General features: G+C 41.1%; 1 protein-coding gene across 2 annotated transcripts in view; it reads left to right on the top strand.

Annotated features, from left to right (window-relative positions):
* FGD6 (FYVE, RhoGEF and PH domain containing 6) overlaps positions 1-14539 on the top strand; it is a 105989-nt gene that overhangs the window by 25215 nt on the left and 66235 nt on the right. The window contains exon 3 of one of the 2 annotated variants that reach the window (XM_029206108.1): positions 13598-13748. In XM_029206108.1, coding sequence (XP_029061941.1) covers positions 13598-13748 — 151 coding nt within the window. Of the gene's footprint in view, positions 1-13594; positions 13749-14539 lie in introns of both variants that reach the window. The other variant, XM_029206107.1, reaches the window with a different exon arrangement.

Raw genomic sequence — 14539 nt, 5'->3', positions numbered from 1 at the left:
AAAAAGTCAAATGTACATAAAGTGAGAAGTAAAATGCTCCCTCCTTTCCCTCTCATTGTCCCCCTACATTCCAATTGAGAGAAAAGGGTTTTGTTTGTTTGTTTGCTTTTTAATATGGAAAGTTTTAGGATAAATGGAAAGTTTAGGGGTAGTTCATCTCTGTCCCTAGGAGGCTATTGTTATCTTGGAGGTATGTGAGAAAGGCAGAGGCTGTCAGTCCTATTTCCCCCTTGGTGGGAACAGTGTCTTCCTTCTTGCCTGTCACCTCAGTACCTAAAACCAAGCCTAACCCACCAGGAGCTCAGTAAATGGCCAGGGTAACACCCATCATAGATGGAAGAGCGGATGACACTTTGTCTTTCTAACCTGCTCCTTATTTTTCTCCTCTTCCCCTCTTTCCTGGTATCTTAATTTCTCCTTACTTCCCTCCTCTCTTCTTTTTTTGTGCTTTTAGCTAATGGCTCAGAGCAGAGGATCAGTGTTTTGAAGGGCTGTCTACTAGACTCTTTCTGCTATTTAGTCCCATATGAAAGTCTGTACAGGTACTTGGCTTTACATTGCAAAGTGAAGTTCATATTAGCAAAGAAATCAGCAACTTCATTCCATAAGTGACACTTGCTTCTGATGTCATTCATAGGCCATTTCAGCCTGTTTGGTCTTTGAGGTTGTCATCATTGTGATCATTATGTACGAAAGAGGGATGAAGCTATTTGTTTATTTGTTTGGCCGCGTGGCATGTGGGATCTTAGTTCCCCGACCAGGGATCGAACCCATGCCTCCAGCAGTGGAAGCGCAGAGTCTTAACCACTGGACCACCTGGGAAGTCCAAAGCTAGCTTTTAGAAAGATACTTTAAAAAGTATTTTGAGACCTAGCAGGATACCTTTAAGTCATTTATGTTGGTGATGGAAATTCTTTTATAAACAGGAGACTGTATTGTGATAGGCGTGAAACCATTATTATTCTGAGCGTTGGATCTTAACTGTACAGGTAGTAAGCTACCACAAAGAAGCAGTGAAATTAAACATGGAAGCCCAGGAGCGACCTGCAAAACCACAGCTCACATGATCTCACTGCAGGAGTTCTTTACTCAGAAGTGTGCACTGGAGGAGTTCTTTACTCAGAAGTGTGCGCTGGTGATGAGCTGTTTCACATGACTGATAATGCAGAAGCTTCTCTCTGCTGTCCTTTTTGCTACAGGTCTAGACTTTTAAGTGTCTAGAATACTAATTTTTTTTTTAATATTAGAGATGACCCCCTAAATATATATATGAGGAGAAAGAGTACACACGGCAAGTGAGCTTTCTATGTCTCAGGCATTGTTAGAGCATTATTTGTATTAATTCATTTAATCCTGTCAGGTAGGCATTATGATTATCCCCATTTTATGGATGAGGAAATGAAGGCATAGTGAGGTTAAGAGTCAGTTTCACTTAGCTAGTAGGTGGCTGAGCTAAGATTCAAACAGGCAGTTTTGCTCCAAAGCAGAGCATTTCTAGTATCTACTTCTAGAAGTGTATGAAACTATGATGAAATGTTTGTGACCCTGTTAGAAGTGAATCTGTTTATCTCACTTCTTGAATGCATGTTTATTTTTACTTCCCTTCTTGAATGCATGTTTATTTTTACTTCCTTCTGTATTCTCTGACTCTGGCATTAGAAGATTGGGTAACAAGTTTGATAGAAATGTTGTGATTTTTTTTTCCAATCAAGGCAGCTAAAGACAAGCAAGGAGCTGGTCAACAGTGTAACTAGTGGAAAGATACACTGATGCTAAGAGTGGAGGACAAAACGCATGTCCTTTCCTGATGCTGTCTGCAGCCTCTCAGTCTTGGAAAAATGGACGTGTATTCCCAGTGTACTCTGAGAAAGAAATGGGTTCCATATGGGTCTTTGCGGTTGTTGATGATTCATAGCGGTATAGAGTAGACCTTTAAGACAGTTATTTTGTGGGTAGTGCCTGAGGAAGAGAACTGGTAAATAGAATTGTTCATGTATGGTTTTATTTATTTATTTATTTTAAATTTATTTATTTATTTTTTGGCTGCGTTGGGTCTTCGTTGCTGCGCGCGGGCTTTCTCTAGTTGTGGCAAGTGGGGGCTACTCTTCGTTGCAGTGCACAGGCTTCTCATTGCGGTGGCTTCTCTTGCTGTGGAGCATGGGCCCTAGAGCGCGTGGGCTTCAGTAGTTGTGGCGCTTGGGCTCAGTAGTTGTGGCTCACGGGCTCTAGAGTGCAGGCTTGGTAGTTGTGATGCCCGGGCTTAGTTGCTCTGCGGCATGTGAGATTTTCCTGGACCAGGGCTCAAACCCGTGTCCCCTGCACTGGCAGGCAGATTCTTAACCACTGTGCCACCAGGGAAGTTCCCACATATGGTTTTAAATAAGGAAATGGACTGATTTATTCATGAGCGATAGTTTAACCTTCCCCTCTGTAGCTACTTATGGGCTCCCAAGAAGCCTACTATCTTTTTCCCCCATGTCAGTGGGAAATCCGAATTACAGGTTGTGGTTCCTGTTAGAAAATGGGAACATTCAAGTAGGCTTGGATAAAATAAGATCTAGGACTCTAAGCAGATGTCCTTTTGGTTTAACTACTGGTTTACTTGTTAATTCCCCACTATTTTCTTATAGTGGAGTCTGTATGTAATGTAACATTTAATTTTGTATAACATGGACTATGTCATATTTCTGTAACACATAACAGTAATACCTTTAACTTGAGAATGGCTTGAGTTTATCCAGGCAGAGTCTGTTTAGATGTATATGCAAAGTATAATTAGGTATTCATGAAGCTAAGTTCATATACCCTTCGATATGATTTCTCAGGATAATCCTATTAGAAACCACCAGTGCACCTGCTTTGTACTTAAGGATCCCAGAAAATGGCACCTTCTTTGGTGGTTGTTTTAATTATGTCCTATTCACTCTGTTGGTGAGGGAGGGTCGAGGATGGTGAAACACATGACGCTCGACAGATGAGATTGATAGCAGTTTGTCAGTCACACGCACCTTAGGGGAGGAGGACATAGCATGCCACACAGGGCCACATGGAAGTTGCACTTGGGGACATAGGGAACCACCAGGGGCTGTAGTAGGCCGACTTTGTAGTATCAAGAGGGTGAGGTGACCCTTGGTTTCCAGGGGAGGATGCGATTGACTAGTTTGACTAATCCCACACATTGGCAAGGAATTAAAATCCTCTACTCAGGGATAAGCCAGAGCAGTCCCTGTGGTAAGGAAGGTTGGGGGACCTTATCTGAGGGAGCAGAGCGGGAAGAGCAGCTTGTAGTTAGGCCCTTTGGGCCCTCTTGGTTTTCCCCAGATGTCAAGGCAGAACACCATAATGGTTTCATACCGAGTCACAATCAAGAGCATGGGCAGAGGGCCTGGTCGGTCGTATTTTCCAAAAGTCTCACCACCTTTTCAGTGACTTAGGATTATGATGAAGAGACATTAGCAGAAGCAATGTGGTGTGTGATGATTGACACAATGATTGACACAAAAACACATGGCCACTCTCTTAGAGATGGTAGTCAGAGGGGGAGCTGTTCATCTCTTCCTACTTGCCACCCACTCTCACTACCCTAGCCTGACTCCCCCGCTAGGTTCCCTGCTCTAGTGTTAGAACTTGATAAAGCCAAGGGGAGGGGTTGGGTTTGGATCCCCAGCTCCCTTCATGGATGGATGATGTCTCTTCTGTCTTGCCTGCTTGCCAGCCATGTTAGCAGTAGGAACCTCTTTCTAACTAGTGAATCTCCAACTTCTCATCATACAGAAATGCACTCACCTCTCGCCCCTCATCACCCTCCACATCACTTCCATTCCTACCTCCAAGCCTTTGCTCACAGTATTTCGCCTCCAGTCCTCTCCCACTTAGGAGGCCTTTGCTCCTCCTTTCATTCACTGGAGTCCTCTCTCCCAAGTGCCTGTACCCTGCCATGTCTCTGACTGCCCCAGTCTGCATGGGCTACTTCTTTCTCTGGTTCTGTAGCCCTTAGTGCCTGTGCACTGCCCTTAGCATTTAGCATACACTTACTTTTAGATGTTCTCTTTTTAGAAAATGGTCCCTGCCTTTACCCTGTTTACTGTGGTTATGCTGATTCCTTTTGCCTTTATCAGTTTAAGAAAGTTTCAATTAGCAGGTGAAAAGAAAAGCAACCAATAGCATTTACAGTTTGAACATTATCTATGACTAATTCTATTAGATTATCTTCATCCAACCCCTAAAAAATGATGCATAATAAGTCCACAGTAAATATTTATTGAAATAAATGGCATAGTAGTTTTATATCTATTAAATATTATAAAATATATATGTGAAAATATATGTATATAGGTACAATAAATGTGTGTGTGTGTGTCTAAATATGAAGTGTCTGCATGTATTCATCCCAACCTCATTATTTCTAGTGGCCTTTATTTCGTCTGGTACTAATGAGTTACACATTACATAATGAGGAGGTAAAGAGAAGAAATGATGTTGGGTCAATATCTCTAACTTTATTTAAACATTTTAAAAATTTTTCAACAAAATAAATACCATCTTTGCCACAATGAGAAAAGTGTATTGGGAACCTGCTATACATTTTACTTGGAGGCAATTCTTAGCTCAGTAGAATGCTTTTCTATTTGTATTACAAATTTCTATCTATATTTCTTGAAGAGCATTTTAAAGAATCATTCCTCAACCCCCCTAAGAAAGCAAAATTGCTGGTAATTAAATGTTTGGTACTTATTTTAGCTAGTCCTTGTTTCAGTAGGCATGTTTATAACAATTTATTCCACTGTGGCTAGGAACAGCTCAGGCTCTAACCAGACACCTCCCAGCTGAGCCTGAGGGGCAGGAGGGTCGGTTGGATTGTGATTGGCCTTGGGCTCCTTCTTTGTCCTTAAGATTGGACCAGGAACCCTGGAGGGCATGATCCTTACAGGCCAGGAGTTCTGCCACAATCCAGACAGCACTGCGGGAGATGCCTAATAGCATGGTGCTGTTTACTGTGGTCTCCTCAACAGTTGTGTGGTTACTCTGTGGCCCCTACAGACTGTTGAACAATCCCTTTACAACATCTTTTTCTCTTTTTAAAGCTGTCAACTGGCTAGGCAGAAGGTCAGTCCTCCTACCTATTATCTAGAGACTCATGCTAATGGCTTTCCTAAATAAGCCCCTACAGGCTGTAAGGGAAGGCATAGTCTATGTAACTTTCCCATGTAAGAAGTAGTTAAAAGGGAAAAAATAAAGGCAGTCTTGAATATGTGCAGACACCTGGGACTTCCCTGGCGGTCCAGTGGTTAAGACTCTGTGCTTCCACTGCAGAGGACACGGGTTCGATATCTGGTTGGGGAATTAGGATCCAGGCCAGGAATTCTCCTACAACCCTGACAGCACTGTGGCACGGTTAAAAAAAAAAAAAAAAAAAAAAAGTGCAGAAATCTAAACCTGGGGTGTGGGGAGAAAGGAACAGGAGTTTCTCTTTTTCTTCCTTACTTCCTTTTCTTTCTTTCTTTCTTTTTTTCTAAATATAATTCTCATCTCCCTGTGAAGAAATAAGCTATCTCTAAAGAATTGGTGCTCTGAACCATCTTTTATAAAACTTTTCAAAGTTTCTGAGTTTGTGGGATGTGTGTGTGTGTGTGTGTGTGTGTGTGTGTGTGTTGTCTTTGAAAAAGTAAATAGAAATGTTTTCATTGTAAAAGCACCAAAGTGTAAATAATGAAGTCTCTGTCTTATCTCAGACCGTGGTCTCAGAGGCAACCATTGTCATCAGTTTCTTCTGACTCTTTCTAGAGATATCTATCAGCATATTTGTGTTTGCCTGCCTGTGTGTCTATATTTTATATGCATACATATATATGTATATACACACATGCACACATATGCATGGATACACACTGATGGATACACACTGCTGTGTGCCTTGACTTCTTTTTAATCTAGCAGTATTCTTGGAGAGCAACCTGTATCATTGTACATAGACCTATTTCATTTTTTAAACAGCTGTTTAGTAATTCATTGTATGGATGTGCCCAATTTATTTAACCAGTCTCCTATTAATGGCCATTGATGGAAACTCCTTTTAAAGCTGCTTATTTGTCCTTAAACCTTACTGACTCTAAAATCTGCTTACATAAAGTGGGTGTGAACATCTGGGTAGGTTCTCTTCTACTTTAAGGAATTTTGAATTCCATTTGGTTTTTAACCAGTTTTCAGAGTTTTTCTTCGATGACTGTATTTTAAATAGCAGCCTCAGGTACTTATCCTGATTTTGTTTTTGTCAGTAGAGTACAATTTTAAGAATCCTAGTAATAAATGCATTTCTGGGGAAGGGGCTGGTAATGGTATTTATAAGGGTAGAAGTTGCCCCTGTAAAATTAAGCAGGCCTGTTTTTCAAAGTTCATCACTAAAGCCTGGTTTTCCTTCCTACAGAGTCACCCAAAACCAGGTTTTTTGTTGTTGGAGGTGGTGTTTTTATTTGTTTTGTTTTGTTTTTTTCCAAAGCCAGTTTTAAAATAATCCTCTAGTCTATATTTCAGGGGATACTGGATATTTTTCTGTGTTTCCTTTTTTTGAAGCCATAGAACTGCAGCTTGCTAGTTTTAAAGGCTTGGTGGTTAACACCTCTAAAATGAATGAACCAATGAATAAAAACACTAATTGTGTACATTTTACACTGCAAGTTTTTGTTTTTACACTTATTTTTGGTAACAAATTCCTGCTGTGCTATCCCTTATTTTAGTGATTTTATTTATTTGTATTGTGTGTGGTTTTTTTTTAGATTTTTTTTTTTTTTTAGTGTGAACCATTTTTTTTTAAGTCTTTGAATTTGTTACAATATTGCTTCTGTTTTATGTTTTGATTGTTTGGCCGTGGGGCATGTGGGATCTTAGCTCCCTGACCAGGGATCGAACCTGTACACCCTGCATTGGAAGGCGAAGTCTTAACCACTGGACAGTCAGGGAAGTCCCTATTCTGTGGTTATTAATCAAAATGTTTAAGTCCAAAAAGTTAATATACATTAAATTATATATTTTTTTTACTGAAATCAAGATAATAAAATCATTAATTTTTTAAATTAAAGTTTGCCCTAAACTTTAGGCACTCTAAGATACTGGGGTGAGGGGGTGGAGGGGAAGGGGGGTGGGGATTTCTGCTCTTCAGCTGTCGTAACATCAGCCATCTATAGTCTTACATATTATGGAAGCATCAGTGTTTATTTTTAGTCAAAGCAGCTAGTAATGGAGAAGACCTATCAGATGATTTGGTTTACCTCTCAGCACAGAGGGTCACACTTGATAAACCTGATTTTTGTTGAAGTCAGATAAGTTTGTTTCAGACTCTGTGTTATTTCTTGGCTTTTATGTTCTGTCACCCTGGCTCTGCATGTACTTAAAATAATTATGTGCGCTTCCCTGGTGGCGCAGTGGTTAAGAATCCCCCTGCCAATGCAGGGGACACGGGTTTGAGCCCTGGTCCGGGGAGATCCCACATGCCGCGGAACAACTAAGCCTGTGCACCACAACTGAGCCTGCGCTCTAGAGCCCGCAAGCCACAACTGCTGAGCCTGCGTACCACAACTACTGAAGCCCGTGTGCCTAGAGCCCGTGTTCCACAACAAGAGAAGCCACCGCTTGCCACAACTAGAGAAAGCCCATGTACAGCAACGAAGACCCAACGCAGCCAAGAATAAAATAAATAAAGTAAAAATAAATTAAAAATTAATAGTAATAATTATGCAAGATCCTGCGTTTGGAAAACGTAAAAACATGACATGAATATATGAGTCTCGCTTTATTAGAGGATGAAAATGCCTGTGTAGGGCTGATTCCCAAGTTGTGCCATGTTTCCTGAAAGAAGTAGAGAGAAAACTTGCTTATTTTAGGGGTAGTTCCTAGGAATATCATGTGAGTAGGGGGTAGAGAAAATTCCACATGTACTGCATAATTGAGAAGAGGACCTGAAAATAAGAAGAGGAATGGTTTTTAAATTGTTTTTTGTTGATTTGATGCATGGTTTTCAACCTGACACTGGAATCTGCAGTTCCATAAGGGAATTGAAGTAAAAGAGTAAAAAAGTTTTCTGGGGAAACTAAACAGAAACAATTTTCCAGTGAAAATTGTAAACCTATTTTATATACTTGGCATATTATAATACAGAACTTATTTTTAAATTTTTTTGCTAATTTTTCCATGGAGTGTTGTTCATCCTTCAAGTTTTCCTTGGTAGTTTTTCCCACTCATTCTGTGATAAACATGAAAGCAGCCAAAGGAAACATGTAATCACCAAGTCATAATGAGACAGCATTTGCAAAAGAATTTTGACATCCTGAGGACTAGCAGGTTCTGTTCAGTTTGGTCCAGGAGTAGAAAGAAGAGGTGGAGAGAGATGCCAGAAGTTTAGATTTATATGTTGTGACTTGGAAATGAGAAGGAAACTTTGAAGGTGAGAATACTGGAATGAACTTCTTTCTTCACATTTGGGAGGAATTAAATGGAGCTCAGAATAAAATCACAGGCAAGAGAGGAAAAAGATAACTGGATTTGTCAACAACTGAGAACAGGCTTCAGTGCTTTGAACGCATTCTTCAGTTAACTTTGCTCCCCTTTTCCTTTTTGTGCCATCCTTGGCCTCTTTCCTCCCCTTGCTGGACTCTTTAATTTAATAGAGTTTCACAAGTTGAACCTGGCAACTTTTATGCCTGGCTTGGCACTGTGCAGGTTTTATGTTCCTAAAAACTCTTCGAGGAAATGGATTATTTTTTAAAAGACAGTTTCTTTTGAAAATGAGATCATCCTTGATGTGACATCTTACCTGAAATAGAAATTGATGTACTTCCAGTGTAAGATGTGCTGTTTATATATAGAAAATAACATAAGTAATTTTTGGGACTTCCCTGGTGGCGCAGTGGTTGGGAATCGGCCTGGCAGTGCGGGGGACATTGGTTTGATCCCTGGTCTGGGAATATCCCACATGCCACAGAGCAGCTGAGCCTGCATGCCACAACTACTGAGCCCATGTGCCGCAAGTACTAAAGCCCGTGCGCCTAGAACCCGCGCTCTGCAACAAGAGAAGCCACCGCAATGAGAGGCCCGTGCACCGCAACGATGAGTAGCCCCCTCTCACTGCAACTAGAGAAAGCCCGTGCGCAGCAGGGAAGACCCAATGCAGCCAAAAATAAATAAAACTAAATCTTTTGAAAAAGAAAATAACATAAGTAATTTTTTAAAAAAGTGATGGCAGTAAATAATCATCACTCCAAATGCAAGGATCCTTGGCATGTGGAATTGAAGGAACAGTTGCCTAATGAGTAGAAATTTACTTCTGGCTTTACTTGTCTCTGTTTTTATCCCCGTGTACTTGGAAAAAATAGTATTTTCTGGAAACCAGGCTTCTTCCCTGTTAGAAGCAAATCTGACTTGGAAAGGATCGGCTGGGGAAGGAGAACCCGGTTTTGGCTCTTTCTGGTTGTTGTTGCAGGTTACTGTCCTCTACTTCATTTATCAAATTATGTAGTAACTAGGCAGGAAAGTGTGCAGGAAACACTATGTCCTGTTCCTTTAACCCTAAAAGTAGACTGTATTAGGATTTATCTTCTGACAGTGGGAAGGAAGTGTAAGGAACGGAGGAGCGGCATAGGTAAAGAATCCATGTTTCATTATCAGGAATCTAAAATTATTAGATGGCTTAGAAAGCGGTTCACGGTTATATGGGAAAATAGATTAATCAACAGGTTTTTTCTGTTTAATTATTTAGAGGTGAACGTGTATGTGGATACTAGGTACTGTCTTTCCTGATTTTGTTGCTGACCCCATTATCTTTCCTTTAAAATCAGATCCTTTGTTGACATATTTCTGTTTCGATTGATGTCACCCTCATTTTGCTGGTGACTGTTCACGAAACCTCGAAGGAAGACTCGAGTTTCTCCCCCTCCTCTTTACCCTAGCTCTGGTGATTTTTCTTCTTCTTACATACAACCCTTCCTCTCAATTCCTGATGTAGCCACCCTGGCGCAGGCTGCCTGCACTATTGAAATTAACTCCTAGATCTTCCTCCACTTCTGTCACTGTGCCTACCTCCATTTCACCCTTAGTTCATTGGTTTTGGGTTATAAGATTAATACTCTTAAAACTGCATTTTGCTGTACTCACTTTCCTCCCTCCTAAGCTTGAGAAATCATAATTGGTTTCTACTGTTTACCATTCAGGTATGTGGGGAGCTCCTTTAGCTTCCACTTAAGCTGTGAGATCATCAAGGTGATCTCACTGATGCTAATAAACAAGGATATCCTTTCCTCTGGTTGGTGGGGGGTGGGGTGGAAGGTGCTGTGCTTACAAAGCTTGACTGACCGAGGAGGTGCCCTTCTCATCTCTGTTGGCACTAACAAGAAAGAAGTATGGTAGTGACAAGCTTGGAGGTATAGTAAGGAAATCTTTGAGGTCTACTGGAAGATTGGAGTCTCCTTGTTGAAGGCCTACAAGATGAGTATAAACTCCTTAGCTATTGTTCATGCTCCTTGACAGCCTGGCACCTGTCGTCTTCTCCAAGCTTGTTTTCCATTAATTACTTACAGGAGATTCCGCTTGTAGCCAAAATGTTTTGTTTTGTTTTGTGAATACCAACATTCCCACTTCTACACCATTGATTATGATGTCCAGATGTCCCTTCTCCTTTAAACCATACAGTTTTTCCAGTATTCCCCCCCAAACCCTTCTTTGTGATCACCACTACCATATATACTATTGGAAGTTCTGAAATATAATACACATTGGTTTCTAATATCATTTTGTTCATTCAGTAAAAATTTGTTGTGTGCCTATTACATATCAAGTAGTATGCTGGGGATTCAACTGAAAAAGAATTTCCTTGTCCTTGGGAGTTTACATTTTCATGAGAGAAACAAATATACCACTGAGTAAGATCACGTAGGATTGAGAAAAGCCAGGTAAACTAATTTGTGATAGGGAGGGGGCAGTCAGGGAAGGTTTTCTGTAGGTAAGCGATTTTCAGAACTAAAATCTCCCAAAGTTTTATGGCGGTATGTTTTGATCCATGTTTTTAATATTTAAAGCTTATTTATTTATTTGTCCCCTTGTTCTTAACTGTTAACTTTTGTAAACATTTATATCCCTAAATGGATGTGGCAACTAACTGGTTACTATCTTCTTAATAATAGCTCTCCGAATGTTGATCCAGGAAACACCTCTCAGCGCTCTTTAGACAAAATAAACCTACATTTCCTCACAGGTTCGACAGCCCTATTACTGATTATTCGAAATTTTTACACTGTTGAGTCCAAAAGAGCTCACAGATGGGCTGATCCAAAAAATCGAATTACTGGGGTTTTGTTACAACCAGATTCTGATTCAGTGGGGTGGGACAGGGACTGAGGTTTTATTTTTCTAAAAAGCTTCCTGGTGATGCTGAAGCTGCTAATAGATTGAATATGTTTTGAGTAGCAGAGTTTCAGAGTATCTCTTTAGAGTTGAAGAGGTAAAGAATTAAGATAAAAACAGGTTGAAGGTATATTTTCTTCTATTTATATGGATGGATCCTGCAGTCTGTACATCCTAACTCTCATTTACTGTCAGTCATCTAAATCAACTAATTTCCCAGCTGGGTTGGGCTCCTATCCCTGAACCCAGAGACAAGCGAATCTTGCCAGTGATTTGACTAGAAAGCTTCTGTTCTCCACCCCCCCACCCCACCCCAGGGGTGAGTCTTCTCCATGTCATGGGGAGCTATGATAAGATATGCACCCACCTAATTGAGGCTGTGATATGATTCCCTGAGGCCCCCAGCCACTGAGTAATAGGAAACCCCATCTTTACCAGAAGGAAGTGTTCCTTTTGGCATTCTGCCTCCATCCAACTAGTTTGTGTAACTGTCAGGCTCCAGGAATGGCTTCTGAGGCAAGTCTGTATCCTACAATGTGTAATCAGGAACTGGAAGAAAATTTATCTTCAGCTTTTAAGATTCCCAGTAGAAATTCTCATAACTTGTAGGAAGCTTGGCAGTTGAGTGACCTGCCCATGACCTGAGAAAGGAACCTGCTAGAGTGAAATGCAACTGTCTCTTTATTCTGCCTGAGTATTTCCCCTGACGATTTTCTGTGGATCTTTTCCTGACTCTTCTATTCTGCAGGTATTCTTTATTTATTTTTGGCTGCATTGGGTCTTTGTTGCTGCAAACGGGCTTTCTCTAGTTTCGGCAAGCGGGGGATACTCTTCGTTGCAGTGCGCGGGCTTCTCATTGTCGTGGAGCACGGGCTCTAGGCACGTGGGCTTCAGCAGTTGTGGCACGTGGGCTCAGTAGTTGTGGCTCACGGGCTGTACAACGCAGGCTCAGTAGTTGTGGCACATGGGCTTCGCTGCTCCACAGCATGTGGGATCTTCCCGGCCCAGGGCTCAAACCTGTGTCCCCTGCATTGGCAGGTGGATTATTAACCACGGCGCCACCAGGGAAGTCCTCTGCAGGTATTCTTGTTGACTGCAGACAGGAAAGCAGTTGCTACAGACAATTTGTTCCTGACTCTTTACAACTAAAGCTAGAAAGAATTATTTCTGTTGCCTTTCTTGGGAACTTTCCTATGGAATTTCCCCCCACAGATTGGACTGCAACAGTGGCTTTTAGATTCAAGAGATCTAAAAAATGTTAGATCTGAGAAATGTTGTTGATGACAGGCTGGCGAGAAGCAGTTGGTAAATGGCCTGGTACAGGGGTTTTCAAACTTTAGCCTGTATCACTTAGGGGTCCTGCACCTCTAGGGTTTCTGATTTAGCAGGTCTGGAGTAAACTGGAGAATTTGTGCCCATCCTCATTCCTTCCCATGTCTTGTGATGTGGTTACATGAAAGGCAATTGGTGATAACCAGAGAGATGGGCATGGGCACATGTCCACAATAGTACATTATGATCATCATCATTACCTCCCAGTCCTTGTAGATTTGTTACTTGCTTTAAAAAAAAAAAACAAAAGCAAACCACTGAGGCCCAAAGAAGCAGCACCTCTTCTAATGTTGGAACATGAACATGGTTGGTAACCCAGCTCACCTCCTGTGAGGCTTTTTGGTTTGTGCTGGTAGAGACCTGATTGTCTAGAGTTAAGGGATAGGTTGGGGGCAGCTGGGAAACTTGCTCCTTACCCACCTTCCTATCACAGAAATACATGTTGGTTTTTTTTAATTTTTAAAATTTATATAATTTTTAAAGGTCACTTTCCATCTACAGTTACTACAAAACATTTGGCTATATTCCGCATGTTGTATAATACATTTGAGTCTGTTTTACACCCAATATATTGTACCTGCCCCCTGCCACTAGTAACCACTAGTTTGTTCTCTGTATCTGTGAGTCTGCTTCTTTTATGTTACATTCACTAGTTTCTTGTAAAAATGTATGTTTTTCAAGATGATCCATTTTAAACCCAAAAGTAATTTGGGTTTTGGACAACTGAGATAGGGAAAGGGAAGGGAGAGTTTTGTTGATCTGACTCTTTTTATCCCTCCAAATCCCTTAGATGTGCCTTGCTTACACCACACAGTTTGTTTTTGGTAGCATTCCTTGTTCTCAAAGGTGACTAATGAGATGCTCTCTATTGCAGCAGTTCTGGAGCATCACAGGAGGGACCCAATGATCTGGACCTTCATCTTAGTGACCTTCCTTCAGATGAAGAGGAAGTCATCAACAGTTCTGATGAAGACAATGTCAGCTCTGCTTCTAGTAAAGGGGAGCCTGACCTGCTGGAAGATAAACAAGTATGTTGTTGGTATTTAAATATTTCTACTTTTGTGTTTGTTGGCCTCTCAGGACACTCAGAAGTAATATTTATTAACATGACAGGCATAAAATCTCTGTTCTAAATGTTCTGAAGTTAAATTGCAGTGATGGTTGCACAACCCTGAATATATTAAAAACCATTGAATTATACGTTTTAGAAGTGCAAAGATATATTGTGTGGAATGCAAATTGTATCTCAATAAAGGTGTTAAAGAAAATTAAAAATCCTGATAAAGGGAAAATGATAGTGCTAAGTGGAAGATTAGTACAGAGTCATGCATATCATGTAGTCCTATGTACATCAGCCCAGGATGGGCCACAAATGTGGCTTTAGCCAACTAATAACTCAAGGAAAGAAGGTGATAGCAGTTTCTAAAAGAAGAAGTCTTTGGTGTAGAAGCATAGGAAGAGACCTTCTTTTGTAACTTCTTTGATTTTCCATTTCTCAGTTTATACAATGGGACAGTAATGTTGTTCTGAGGCTCAAACAGGATAATAGTTGCCAAAACACTTCGTAAGTCAGGAAAGTTTATGCACATTAAACATGTATAGGGCTTCCCTGGTGGCGCAGTGGTTAAGAATCTGCCTGCCAATGCAGGGGACACGGGTTTGAGCCCTGGTCCAGGAAGATCCCAGATGCTGCAGAGCAACTAAGCCCGTGCGCCACAACTACTGAGCCTGCACTCTAGAGCCCACGAGCCACAACTACTGAGCCTGCGTGCCACAACTGCTGAAGCGCATGCACCCTAGAGCCCGTGCTCCGCAATAA

Source organism: Monodon monoceros, unplaced genomic scaffold (assembly GCF_005190385.1).
Source record: "Monodon monoceros isolate NGI ecotype Baffin Bay Population unplaced genomic scaffold, NGI_Narwhal_1 Super_Scaffold_6, whole genome shotgun sequence".
NCBI classification, from domain to species: Eukaryota; Metazoa; Chordata; class Mammalia; order Artiodactyla; family Monodontidae; genus Monodon; species Monodon monoceros.
This window is presented reverse-complemented; position numbering and strand designations above follow the sequence as displayed.